Source organism: Odocoileus virginianus, chromosome 7, assembly GCF_023699985.2.
Source record: "Odocoileus virginianus isolate 20LAN1187 ecotype Illinois chromosome 7, Ovbor_1.2, whole genome shotgun sequence".
Taxonomy (NCBI): Eukaryota; Metazoa; Chordata; class Mammalia; order Artiodactyla; family Cervidae; genus Odocoileus; species Odocoileus virginianus.
The window spans coordinates 19476508-19491237 of record NC_069680.1 but is presented as its reverse complement, the minus strand read 5'-3'; the positions used below and the strand labels follow the sequence as shown (position 1 = coordinate 19491237).

The 14730-nt window shown below is 39.5% G+C and overlaps 1 protein-coding gene across 5 annotated transcripts in view; it reads left to right on the top strand.

The window, feature by feature from the left end:
• SHTN1 (shootin 1) overlaps nt 1-14730 on the top strand; it is a 103232-nt gene that overhangs the window by 11534 nt on the left and 76968 nt on the right. For all 5 annotated transcript variants that reach the window (XM_070470257.1, XM_070470261.1, XM_070470260.1 and 2 more), the window contains exon 2: nt 5979-6031. In XM_070470257.1, coding sequence (XP_070326358.1) covers nt 5979-6031 — 53 coding nt within the window. The remainder of the gene's footprint in view (nt 1-5978; nt 6032-14730) is intronic.

Below are 14730 nucleotides of genomic sequence, written 5' to 3'. Positions count from 1 at the left end.
AGACACAGTCTTCACCCCAGAAGATTATTTCTTGTCTAGTGCTTGGGCTTCCCGGTGGCTCAGATGGTAAAGAATCCACCTGCAATGGGGGAGACCTGGCTTCGATCCCTGGGTCGGGAAGATCCCCTGGAGAAGGAAATGGCAATCCACTCCAGTATTCTTGCCTGGAGAATCCCCATGGACAGGAGCCTGGCGGGCACAGCCCGTGGGGTCACCAAGAGTCAGACGTGACTGAGCAGCTAAGCACAGCGCACATCACACACAGTAATGCTCAGAAATGGTTTTTGCACGGCTGACTTTGTGAATCAGTAAACTAATTCTGCTTCCACCATGTCTTACCGTGGGGGTTGACTTTTTATGCATTTGTATTTTCACATTTAAAAGCGGATGTTAATATTTGGCTTAATTGCTCTACATCATAGATTTATGTGAACCACCTATTCATTCGGTATAGGTATGGACTCTGGCTTGGTATTCAGCTGAGTGTAAGGTTTACAGCAATGAATTGAGTGGGAGAAAAGGCAAGAAAACAGACCTATTTTCAAACAACTTATTAATGTTGCATGTAGATGCTCCAGTAGAGAGATGTGAACAGTATACACTGATGAAAGTGAAAGTGTTATTCACTCAGCTGTGTCTGACTCTGTGTGACCCCATGAACGATAGCCTGCCAGGCTCCTTTGTCCATGGGATTCTCCTAGGCAAGAACACTGGAGTGGATTGCTATGCCCTTCTCCAGGGGATCTTTCCAATCCAGGGATTGAACCTGGGTCTCTTGCATTGCAGGAAGATTCTTTACCATCTGAGCCACCTGGGAAGTCACTATAAATGCTGATTTTTGCCCATGGTATATGGGGAGAATTTCTTAGAAGAAATGACAGTTGAACCGCATTGAAAAGGAGGATGTAGGGAAGATGGGGAAGGGAAGACCTTGTAGACAGAGGGGAAAATATTTGTAAAGATACTAGCACATGAAAGGTCTTAGAGGGTTTAGGGAAGTGTTGGAGGTTTAGGGGGTGATTGAGTGAGTTGTGGTCTCTGAATGGAGAGAGGAGAGGAAAGTGGGGGTCCCAGATGTGAAGCTAACATCTTTGGTAGCTTTTAAACAAGAGAATGAAATAACCAGATTGCTTTGTTACAATGCTAACTATCTTGTAAAGAATGAACTTGGTATATATGGAGGCTGGAGACTAGAGGATTGTTGTTGTTCAGTCGCTCAGTCATGTCTGACTCATTGTGACCCCATGGTCTGCAGCACACCAGGGTCCCCTATCCTTTCCTGTCTTCTGGAGTTTGCTCAAGCTTATGTTCATTGAGTTGGTGATGCCATCCAACCATCTCATCCTCTGTCACCTCCTTCTCCTGCCTTCAATCTTTCCCAGCCACAGGGTCCTTCCCAGTGCATAGGCTGTTCGCATCAGGTGGCCAAAATATTGGAACTTCAGCTTTAGCATCAGTTCTTCAATGAATATTCAGGGTTGATTTCCTTTAGGATTGACTGGGTTGTCAATTGCAGTCCTTGCTGTCGAAGGGACTCTCAAGAGTCTTCTCCAGCATCACAGTTCGAAAGAGGCACTGGCTACAGATAGGGCAGATTGGAAAGACATTTGGAGATCTGAGCAGTTTGAAGATCCTTTGGTGGTGAGGGGCAGGTGGGGAATCAAGGGCGATGCTGTGTTACTAGCTTAAGAACTAGGTAGATGATGGTCATGCATACAGGAAGTAGGGTGTTTGGCCAAATTTAATTGATGAGTTCCCTTTCTAACATGTTGAGTTTGAGGTGCTTGTAAGGTGTCTGGGCAGAGGTGTCCAGAAATACTGCCCAGTAGAACTTCCAGCTGTGATGAAGCGTTCTGTGTTCGCTGTCCACAGTGGTAGCCACTAGCCACGTGTAGCTGTTGAGCAGCTGGAGAGCTGGATTTTAAATTTTATTTCGTTTTGGTTAACTTAAATGTGAGTAGCCACGCGTGGCCAGTGGCTACCAGATTTGACAGTGCAGGTCTTTCATGATGGTTGGAAATACTGATCTGGAGCTAAGGCTGGGATGGGGTGGTTAGGCTTCCTGGGACTGAGAGGGGCACTGGACTCTCAAATGCTAAAACTGGAAAAGGTCCAGGCAAACTCATTGTGGTTCATCCTAGCCAGAGGTGTTAGTGGCCTGTAATTATGACTTTAGTTGTCATGTTTCTCAAACAACTAAGTCTCCTCAGCTGCTTCCTGGAATGGCTATGGCATGGTCTGCAGCTTGGAGAGAAAATTCCCTTTCTTGGCCTTAGGGGGTTAGAAAATAGAAAACCAGCATGATTCTTGAAACACGTGCTTTGCCTGATATTCTCCTTGTTTTCTCCACGTCTTCCTTTTTCTTCCATTCTGTTCTCCTATATAGTGAGTCTGGTCTTTGGCTGCACATTAAAATCACCTGGGGTGCTTACTTCTTATAAAAAAATATGGCTGTTCAAGGTCCACCTAGTTAAATCAGAATCTTGGGTTGGGGGTGGGTGGAGAGGGCATTAGGCAGCTGTAGGATTTAAAAGCTCCTCAGGTGATTCTATCGTGCAGCCAGGATTGAAAAGTACGGCTTCAGACATACCTATACTTTTTTGGCGCCTTCTGTTTTTTTACTACACAAACTCCAATTGATCTTTAGCACCCCTCCCCTGCTCCTTTTATTTGGTGGAGGGTAATAGTACTTAGCATTTCAGATATTTTGCCATCTTTCAGGTCACGTATGACAGAAGTTAGTCTGAGACTGAAGGGTGTTAGGGAGCAGCCTAACCTCTTGTCATACACGTACCTTGTGTAAGGATTGACATACCTTGATGTAACAGTACTAGGTTTAACAAAAACTCAGGATCTTTCATCATACTTGTGACAAATGGGGTCCTTTAGTTAAGGCATGTGAATGTTCAGTTGTGGCACGTGGGATCTCCTTCCCTGAGCAGGGATCGAACCTGGACCTCCTGCCTTGGGAGCATGGAGTCTTAGCCACTAGACCTCCAGGGAAGTCGCAACAGTTGAACGTTTACTATGCCCAAGTGTCCTTGTATCTTACATATTAGTCCACCTACTCTTAGTAACAATACTATGAGAGACGTACAGTTGTTATTCCTATATGCCAGATGAGGAATCTGAGACTCAGAGAATAACCAATTTGCCCAATGCCCATGGATAAGTGAAGTGCTTGGGCTGCACTTTTAAGTTACTGTGCCATGTGACTTTATGGTGAAATATACTTTTAAGGGATGATGTCTTCCCAAGCTGCAGGTATCTTTCCTGTGAAAGAGCTGGTCAAAATAATTTCTTCTTTTTTGTTGATTAATTCAACATTTGGAAGATTTCTCTCATCAAATCACTTGAGTTGTGCAATTCATGGTAAAAGTTTTTCAAACTGTGAGCCAGGTGTGAAACGATATGGCTTACTTTGTGATGCTTTGGCATTGCCAAAAAAGAAGTAGCTGAATAACATAGGTCACTACAGTGTTTACAAGTTTTGCTTAAAATGGGGTTGCATATATATCCACTATGATATATGTGTATGTGACTATTGTTTAGGGCAGTGAGCTTGGTTTTTTAATTTCAAAGAAATAGAAATATATGAGTAAATGTTTCTATGTCCTATTCCCGAAGTGCCTCTTCCCACTACTAAATGGTTGAATTCTTCCCATACTTTTTCTACCCCTGGGCAGGTACTTGGTGTCATTATTTTTTTTTAAATTGTATGCAATCATATAAAGCATATTTTCTATGGTTTCCATTAAGATATGATAGGTGAAGGGTTCATAATTAATGCTTTTCATAAAGACCCAGTAATTGGAAGTTTGGACTCTATTGGCAGTGGAATGGAAGAACAGTATCAGTTTTTTTGAAAAGGGCTTTAAAGCCATTATCTAGTGTTTTAAACAGGAAAAAAAATTTCTTAAGGCCAGTGTGAGATCATGGTTTTATAATCCTTTATTGCTTTTTTTTTTTTCGGTATATCTGTAATGTCGGTCATCAAGAATAGACCAGTAAATCAATTTTGATTTTTCAACTTTATCTAAGAATACTTTTGAACGTCAAGTAAATTGAAGCAAAGTCTCTCACTAAAATATTTATTTCTTTTTTGAAACAATATTAGATGTAGTAATAAGATTTGGGACCATGACCATAGACTACCCAGTGATGTAAGTGCATATGTTTTAGAATCTCTTAGTTCTTGTTTCTTTTTGTTAAAAAAGGAGGGACGGGACATTTTATTGAATTTTCAGACCTGAGGACAATTTAGTTCATACTCATTGGTTGGGTTTGTATGATGGTAGCTGATAAGGAGCTGGTGAGCTTCAGTCTGTGATTAATCGAATCTTTTCTGTTGAAACTATTTTTAAAAGGGGTATGTCTTTACATGTATGCATTAAGCTATCTACTGGCTAATTTTCAAAGATTCTTTTTGGGTGTGGCTTTGATAAAAATTGTCTATTCTTATTTAGATGAAATGTTGGTAAAACTTCTGGGCATTGATGGTATAATCCCATAAATATTTGTTTATTTGAATTGGATTTTAAGATTTCAGTCCTGCCATCATAGTAACTACCCTTCAGACATGTACTTTACTATATGAATTGTTTTGGGGGTGTCTGCTCCAGTGGTTAGAATCATACACTCTAAAATTAATGACTGGATTATTTGGAATGTCCTTAAAACTACAGGTTTCAGATTTTTTTATTTCTGCCTTCAGGTTCTTCTTAGATTTAGAGAGCTCTGTCTTTTTTTTTTTTTTTTTAAGGAAAAGCTAAGCTTTTAAGTTAATTAATTAATTTATTTTTGGCTGTGCTGGATCTTCATTGCTGTGTGGGCTTTTTTCTAGTTGCAGGGAGTTGGGGCTATTCTCTAGTTGCCATGCATGGGCTTCTCATTGCAGTGGCTTCTCTTTGCAGAACACAGGCTCTAGACACATGGGCTTCAGTAGTTGCGGCCCCTGGGCTCTAGAGCACAGGCTCAGTAGTTGTGACCCACGGGCTTAGTTGCTCCATGGCATGTGGGATCCTCCAGGACCAGGGATTGAACCTGTGTCTCCTGCATTGGCAGATGGATTCTTTACCACGGAGCCACCAGGAAGACCAAAACTGAGCTTTTGAAGATAAACACCAGTTAAATTTTTTAAGTCAAAGTATAAAAATCCAAGCTTGGTTATTGCCTGGCTCTCTTGTACCAGTCAAAATGGTGCTGGTCTGGGAGTGGACAGCAATTCTTCTGGGCCCACCTTAGACATTCTGCTCCATCATTAATCCTAGATCATTCTCTTTCTTCCCACCATAAACTCTGAACATCACATTCTCAACTGTGAGGATATCTAAAAATGGTGCTTTGGCTAAAAGTTGAATGCGGGGCTTCTGATCATTTTTCTGGCAGTAGAAGATTTTAAGTAGAAAACTGCTGCTTTCCCCACATAGTTGGATATATTTGCAAACAACTCCCATATTCTTGCAACTTAGAGAAATGAATCTGGGTAGGATCTGGTCATAGCTTGGTGGTTGATGATCTTGCAGTGCCTGAAAATAGTTATTCTTTGCTGAATGCTCATAGCCTAAACTTTCGTCTGTGGGTGGAGCAGATATGTGATACTGAGTTTATTTTCTGGAGGCCAGTTTTCAAAAATACACCTCTGATTACAGTACCGCAGCCTGATCATGCTGGAAGGAACTTCAAGGAACACCCACCTGTCTCCTTTCACAATTGCTGAACATCAGAGATGAGAAGTGACTTGTGGGCATTTATGGCTCATAAGTCTTCCTAGTGACCCAGGAGAACTGAAATTTGGCTTGGGGGACTCACATCTCTGGTTTTCTTCCTTTAAAGCAGGAGCCCATCTTCTGTATCCTCTTCTCCACCCCACCCCCAATCTAGTAAATAGACAGTAAGGGTTAGTTGGGTTCCCAGGTTTTTCCACAGTAAACTTTTGATGGCATTGTGACATTTCTTTCCTTTTTTTTTTCTTTTAGCGATAGGTGAATATGAAGACCTTAGAGCAGAGAACCAGAAGACAAAGGAGAAGGTTTGTATTTTACCCTTTCTTTCCTCTCTTACATGTGTAAAAAGCCTAGACAGCATGGTGCATTGTTCTGCCACCAATTTCAGTTAAATGCGAATGAGAGTTGTCTTTTTAAAATTTCTTTTCTCCTGCATGTGTGGTTCAGGCTAATATCAACTCCAGGCTCCAGATGGTAAAGAATAGCAGGCTTGCCGCAGTGGGCGCTGCTCTGGGGGATTAACTACACAGCTAAATGTGCAGCAAGGCACCAGGCCAAGGAACTCAGGCCCCCAAGAAGTGTACTTTTTCCAACAGATTTGGGATTCTAGTGATGGCATTGAATGCCTGAGACATTTACCTTTTGCGGTTTAAGTATCTTAGATCTGGAGGGAACTCTTTGGAATTAGTCCATTGGCATTTAGCTCAAATGTCTCCATAAACCCTTTGTATGTTTGTTTCCTCTAAATATGTGAATAATATGTTGAAAATTGAAAAACACCCAATGTGAAGATGGTAGAGCCTGGTGAATATTTTTCTAGGCTCTGGCAGTTTTATTTTTTAATTGTTAAATAATTGAATTCTACTTACCTTTATGTCTCTGAACATACTCATTTAAGATTCATGAGTGTTTTTTTTTTTTTTTTTTTTTAGCATATGTCTTCTTTTCCCTATAAGTTTAGGAAAGGGACAAATAGGAGGGAAGGCTAAGTTTTAAGAAGTACAGGGACTAAGTAGAGAATAAAAAGGAGGAGAGAGAGAGAGCTGTCCATTATTGTTATTTAGATATAAATGAAGTTTATTTTAGAAATTAAAATTTTCTATTTTTAGAAATTTGATAGACCAAATATTTCAAAGCATAACATCCGTGGTGGAAAATTAATGAAACAGGTTCTTTGTGGTTATTAAAGAAGGTGCTCATCATTGCTGCAAATTATGCAACCTTGTCTTGAAAATTTCAGAGTAAGAGATGTAATGAAAATTGGCAGAGAGATAAATATTTTGGAGGGGTAAAATAAATTGTGGCATATTTGGGGGGTATTTATTGAGTTCTTAAGAATTGACTTTTAATATTAAGCTCTTAACATTTAACTTTTTAACTCATGTCAATTTGCCACCTATATAGATGTTGATGTGTTAGTATTAATGGTAAATACTTTGAACTAGAGTTCAAAGCACATTATAGTGGATTTTTAAATCGTTATTTTTCACTCAGATTTCTTGCCCCTTTGCTCATTTTTAAATAAACCTTTGGTGTTCTATAAAATTTGAAGTATCTTCTCTTCCTTTTACTAGGCAGTGCAGGAAATGGTAGGTGGGTAATAAGAATATTTGTGATAGAAGATGGCTGGTACATGCATCTCATATGGTAAGAAGGTCACAGAAGAAAGTTTGACAGCTTTTCTAGTTCTCAGTTATTAGACATCAAAACCACAAATGTCCCAAGTCCGCCAACAGGTGGGGAGTGTGTGCCTAGATCCTGGGTCCCTGATGCCCCATAATTTCAAAGCAAAGCTGATTGGTGATGCTTAAGCCAGATAGCTTGAGCCTCTTTCCTTAAGATACCCAACCATCCTCCAGCTCGGGGAGAAAGAGCCAAGATTTAGCAATTGAGTCTCCTTCATAGATGTTTCTGGTCCAAGAGTGAAAGAGCAAATCAAGTAGGAAGAGTTAATTCAGGAGAACTCTGATTTATGTAGAAAATAGGACTAGGGAAAGCAAACATGTCTCCATATGACAGAGAAGGAAGGATTTAGGAGAACATGAATAACATAAGAGGAAGAAGTTGTTTTGGTTTTTTTTCTTATCCTTCTTTAATCCCTGCTTATTTGTAGACCTAGCATTGCCCTAAAAATAGTAGACGTTCTATAAACATCTATTAGTGATGACGAAGGTTGTTCAACGGCGAGCCACTTTGCGCAGCAAGTTCTTAAGTGAACCGTCTGTAATACAAGCGAATGGCAGGTAAAATGCGTTTGGCAAAAGAAGGATTAAAAATTAACTTGGCCTTTTACCTGTTTACATGTTTCTGTACACAGAGTGCGTCAGAAAGTTTTGTAACATCTCTACTGACCTGCTCCTATACTCATTCTTTAAAAATAACTATTAACAGAAATGGGAATAAAAGACATGAAAGCGATATGGAATGTTGTGTGATTGGGTAAAACAAAATAGGATGGTTTTAAGTTTACCACACTCTTGTTTATCTTGTGTTAAAAGACTAGCAGGCTTATTACTGCAGATTTTTCCCCCAAAGGGGGGCTGTATGACAAAGGAGGGAAGCCTATAATAAAAGCCTTTTTATACAGCACAGAACGAGTAAAAGCAGCTTTAGTTCTGGAGGTGGTAAATGAACACCATTTTCTCTGGCAAAGCACTTTCTCCTGCCTGGCTGTGTGAGCTTTGTGCAGTCCACATCAGCAGATATTCATGGCTGTTCTTACTTCGTGACCCCGAACAAGTTCAGTTAAATTCATCCAGGATAGGAGTCTAAAGTAAGACGCCTTCTGCTGTAGTTAATTCAGTGTGGGCAAATTTTGCAGACACGGAAGGGACCAGAAAAATAAACAGCAAGTTTTTTCCTTCCACGTGTCCACATTAAGTTTAACCGTCTGTGTTGTCTGGTCACAAACCTTATCAGTGGGAAGAGACGGTGGATATGATTCCCTTGGGTAGATCTTTTTATCCCCTATTTGGAATCTCCTCTGTTGAGACAAGTGGTAGGATGTGAATTTCCTCAGAACAGGCAGTTGCTGAAGAGACTCTTTTTTTAAGAAGCTACTGCAGGTCATGTACATCCCCTTATCTTCATTATCTGATGCTCCCAACAACCCTGTGCCAGCTTTGTTTCACAGGAATAAGGACCTCAGGGCTCAGCATGGGCTTCCCTGGTGGCATGGAAGGTAAATAATCTGCCTGCAATGTAGGAGACCTGGGTTCGGTCCCTGGGTTGGGGAGATCCCCTGGAGAACAGAATGGCAACCCACTCAAGTATTCTTGCCTGGGAGAATCCTATGGACAGAGGAGCCTGGTGGGCTACAGTCCATGGGGTAACAGAGTCAGACATGACTGAGTGTGTAGCACTTTCACAACCTCCTTTTCAGGGCTTAACAGAATCTAGATTCAGACATAGGTATCCTGACTACAAATACTCATTTTGAAGCAGGTAAACTTAGGGGAGCTAATTGACTTTTCCCACAAAAGTCTTGGTTTTATTCTTTATTTTTTATTGTTAGCTCAGGGATTTTCCACCAGAAATGATCAGACTCAATACTTTTCTGGATAGTTCTTCTTTACCTTATATTGGTTTGTATTTAAAAACTGAAAGTTACATGTCAGATCAATCCTACATTAGAAAAACTCTTGTGTGTGTGTTTCTGTGTGCATCTGCACATGTGTGCCCGCCTGTGCGTGCACGTGTATAGATTCTGACACAGTGCAATCCAACGGTCAGAGTAGGAGATTTGGGATGGTGGGCCAATGTCTTAATGGTCTTTCCCTTTGCAGTTCTTCTTTTTTAAGCAAGTGTAACACGATCATTTTGTGGTTTTTATCAATTTTTTTGAGGATGGAATCAGGATCTGAGTTGATGAAGAAACCTTGTATTGAAAGGAAAACTTTTTGCTGAATGCCTTCTGAGCACAGGAATGTAAAGAAAAATGTGCAAATATCCCACTCTTAAGTATAAAACTACTCTAATGAGGGATACAGGCAAGTTAAAAAATGACTGTGATGAATTGTGCATATCCATGAACACTTAGAATTTGGGGGTAGGATGGGAAAAAGAACAGAGACAAGATGCCTACCCAATTCCAAGCGACAAACTTAGTATCTCCTAATGCTTGGCTTAAATATCACTTAAATATTTTTTTCAAAGTCTCTCTCTCACAAGCAAGATTGTTGCTTCTTTGTGATGAAACACCTGTATATTTCTTATGTACTAATTACATCTTATCAACCAAAATTCATTATCAAAATATTATATAGGGCACAGGTAAGTTGTATGCGTTGGATTAGTGTTGTTTTTTTTTTAAGACATCATTATAGGTGTAGATGATGGAATGGTTGTTACTTTCCACTATTTTTTGCCTAAGTAGCATTATCAACAATATGTTAGAAACTGAAATCAAATCACATTGATTTCAATAACCCTTCCAAATTATTTTGAGGGTAAAAGAAAAATAGAGGGCTATATATTTTGAAGTCGACCAAATGAAGTTTCACTCTGCTTGTGAAGCAGTTATCATATTTAAATGTGTTAGTCATGCTTCTACAATTGAAGGGCATCCTTTATGACTCATTCAGGATCTTTGTCATAGTCCTTTGTGGTTTTTTCCTATATACGGAGGTGGGGGGGGCAAAGCTTCTTTGAGCTTTTAATGGAATAGCTTTCACATTTCTCAGGGTGGTGGGGGTGTGTGTGGAGTGTGCATAAAAAGAAAGAAATCTGTAGAATAGAAGAATGTCTGCCTTTGAACAGTAAGTATTTATGTTTAATACTATGTTCTGAGATCGAGTTTTGAAATGAATAAATGTTTAAGTGGCTGATTAGAAGTCGTTTGGGTGAGCTACTGTAACCCTGCATCAGGCGGTCTGTCAGCTTGCCAGGAACAATGAATGAAAAGGGAAAGAGACAGACACTCTCCAAGACTTAGGTTTCAAGAAGCAAGATAGATGATACTGTTTGCATCTTGGCTCAGTCGTCTATTGTTAAAATTTCTTCATCTTGTGTAAATTTCAGAGGTGAAGGTCCCAAAGTATTTTATTTTTAAGAAATTGATAAAGAAGCCACTCTACAGAGCAAGATATGCACCCATTATGCTAACTGTTCATGCATAATACATTCACATACATGCAGTTTCTTTAGAACAGAGGGGCAAGTGGTTGTGCCAGAGAAAAAGTAATTACTTAGCAGTTTGAAAGTGAAAATGAGTCTCTTATTAACAGCAATCTATCCAGAAACAAAGAGCAAGGATCTCTGTTCTGATGACATGTGTTTCCATCTAACACACAATACCTAGAATTTGGAGAATGCTGTAAGACAGCTTTAGGGGGCAGCTACTACTTTATTGCCTGTGAAAATTGGAGGGAAAGAACTTTGAATTGGAAGAAAGAACACCAGCAAAAGAGAAAGAGAGTGAAAAGAATTCCGTCCTAGTGGGAATGATTTAATTTACTCTGTTCTTTAAAGATAAGCTCAGCTGAGTTCTAGCCAGACTTACAGAGATAGAACAATAGAATTGTTGATTGATATTAAAAATGATTTGATGGTTTTTGAACTGCATCACCAAAGATGCTAAAACAGGTAGATATGCACAATTCAAATGCTGTGCCTGTTTAAACTTTTAAATATTGTAACTGGACAAAAAAGGAATGAAGTTTAAGAAAAATAAGTAAAAAATGGTGTAGGGTTGAGACCTCTTCACACTCAATATTGTAGCCTCTGCTGTGTGTTCCTGTAGCGCAGTATTTCTCTCATTATAGCAAGTGTTATAAATTGCTCATTTCATTGTTGATCTTTCTTGGTTGATCATAACTTTTATGAGAGCACTTTGCCTGATGTGTTTCTCACTGTATTTTTTTCCTGCTTAACACAGTGCCTGTATGAATAACTTGTTCAGTACTTGGAGGAAGGAAATAAAGACTTTCAGTGATTACAGTAGATACCTGCTTAGAAGTCTAATTCAGTCAACTGTAAGGTAGTGAGTGGTCTTTGTCCAGATCGTCTACTCTGTTGTTCTGTGTGGGCAGTGCATATGTGCACTTCTTGGGCTCCAAATTGGGGTTTCTATAGGCTCACAACTCTTGGTTAAATTTGTGCATCATGGAGATAAAAATGAACGTTTATGTTAGTGGAAGTTAGACGCAGTTCAGAACACCAGAGGTTTTCTTGCATAAAACATACACACAGCAAAATATAAAGCTATCTTAGTGTCTAAATCAGTTATCTATACTTCTGCCGAGCCCCAGTGAGCAGACATTTTAGTATAAACTGGAGTTGGATAATATGTGAGGCAGGAAGAACAGAGCTGCCCATTTTGGTGGAGGAAAAGGGAGCACCAGTTCACCCTAGGAAGACTTTCCTCTGTAAGTCAGCCTGCCAGTGCTTTGACGTGCTGGTGTAGTTTCCGAAGCCAGGTATCTGCCTGGATGAGCCTCAAGGAAGAGCTCTGGACAACAGCCAGGGCTTCTAATATTAAGAGCTTTCAAAACCAGCAAGGCTAACCACCGGCCAATTCGCCACTTCACGAAGAGCCAGAGTAGAGACTCTAGAATAGATGTAATGTTATCCAGCTTGCTTCTGCCAGCCAGCACCCGTGCTGCTGGGTTCTACCCCAGCCTTGAGCTGCAGAGAATTGTTGAGCATCACAATTAAGTGATGTGGGCCCAAGAACATCTGTTGCTATTGCAGAGTCTTCACGAGCAATTCTCACACACAAAGAAGCAGTTTCTGCAATTGGTGCAGCTGCGCAAGCAGGAGAGAGGACGGGGTGGGATGGGTGAGGGGCTTCTGTGGGACGTAAAGAGGTAACATCCTTCCAGAATCTTTGCTCATTTCTTCCTGTTGGTGGAACGAGATAAAGATTACAAGATATATTTCTGGGTTCACCTAAAATGATGAAATAAGTAGATGTTTGGATTTCTGCTTAGTAAACGGATGTATCCTCCATATTTTGCTCAGCTCTGGTTTGGAATAAATAAGTTGCTTTTGCAGCATGTGTAAATCTCTCCCCTCCCCCCCACCTCAACCCCTTTCAGTATCCATAGCAGATGGTAAATTCTGTGGCTGCCAGTTCTATCATAATATGGTTGCAGAAAATAGAAAGCAACATGAAGACCTCTGATAGAACACAGCTGGTGTGTTGGGAGACCGCTTTGAAGCTGCTGGTGATGGCTGTAGCATTAGTGTGAAATGTATAGGTGGACTGTAAAAACGTGTTACCTGAATGTAGGGATGAGACTGGGATTGCTAAGACCTGTAATTAACCAAAGCATGTCTTCCTGGGCCTCATGAGGGGAGAGCTTGGGCATGGGTGGGCAGACCAGCAGACTGGTGGGCAAGTGCAAAGCAAACAGGTGCCACATTCAGGAAAACGAGAGGAGCATTCCCGAGTCAACTGGCTAGCGCGCTCCTAAAGCGAGGTGTTACACTATCTGGTGGGGAAAGGATCTCATAAACTTAGTTGAGAATCCAGGAGTCCAGTGCTTGGAACTTGAAACACCAAAAGACAATGAATTTGGTTTACACATTAAGTTGGGACTAGAAACTGTATTAGAATTACTTATTTTTTTTTTTTAGCAGAAGTTAAATTCCCACAAGAAAGCTTTAATGAAAGGATATTCCTTTTCCTTTGGAAAATGGTCCTGCATGATCTCTCTTATGGAGGGTCTGAGTCAGGATTTAAGTAAATAGCTTTGCTAGTTTAGCACTGTGTACTCATTTTGTGTATGCTAGCCAGAATGGGTTTATCCAAATAGAGGTTTTTAAAACTAAAACTTTTAAAAAGTTTCAGTTCTTGATAGACTAACAGACAAAACGGAACAATAGCTTATTTTTTTTATTTTAAAAATATTTTAAAAGCATAGAAAAGGGCAGAGAATATTATGACACATATACATGTCACAGAATTAGCTTACTTTTTGAAATTTAAAAGTAAAATTGAAGGTCCCCAGTGTCACCCAACCCTTGACCCTTACTCTCCCTGGCTTTTAAGAGGCAACTACTCTCATATATTTTATGTGTATCCTTCTGTTCCATGTTTTTGTATATATACCATATGTATCAGGAAATATAAAGATGCAGTATAAATATATGAAGTACTTATGATACCTTAAACAGGTATCATTTGATATGTATATGCTATAACTCCTTTTACTCAGCATTATGATTTTTGAGAATCTGGTTTATATGTATTGATATGAACCATTATAAAACATTGATACCTAAAACATTAGTTCATTCATCTTTATTTATAATGTATTATATGGATATACCATGGTGTATTGTTGTTATAAATGCATAACATGTTTGTATAGGTCATCTTGTACATATTACTAGAGATTCTAGTGATGGAATCTAGAAGGGTAATTGCTGAGTCATAGGGTATATAGAATTCCATTTTTTTTTTCTTGCCGTAAGGCCTGTGGGATCTTAGTTCCCTGACCAGGGATCAAACCCATGCCTGTTGCATTGGAAGTATAGAGTCTTAACCACTGAAGGGAACTCCCTGCAATTCCAGTTTTGCTAGTTTATTTCTAAAGTAGATACGCCAGTTGACATTTCCACCTGCAGTATGTGAGAGTTTCCGACTCCTGGTACCAGACCTTTTCAGTTTTTGCCAGTCTGTTAGGTCAGAAGATCTCATTATTTTAATTTGTTTTTCCAGATTGTCAGTGGCATCATAATTTTTAGCCAATGACATTTGAAAGTAAAAATAGCCAAAGGTATGAAATCCCCCAAAATATATCCTAGATATGTTTATCTGACATGGTAGAATTAAAATATAAAGTTGTGTTATATTATATATAGTGTAATAGTATTCTCAAACAACTAAAATTTTAATTATCATTCTAACAGCTAAAATCACTTTTTAAAGTTTTAGACATTTTTGATGGAAATCTTCCTAAAATGTGTTATATACTTCCTATTTTGTGAAATTCAGGGTGAATTGAATTCAGTGCTCATAATGAATGATGCTGGGAAAGATTGAAAGCAGGAGGAGAAG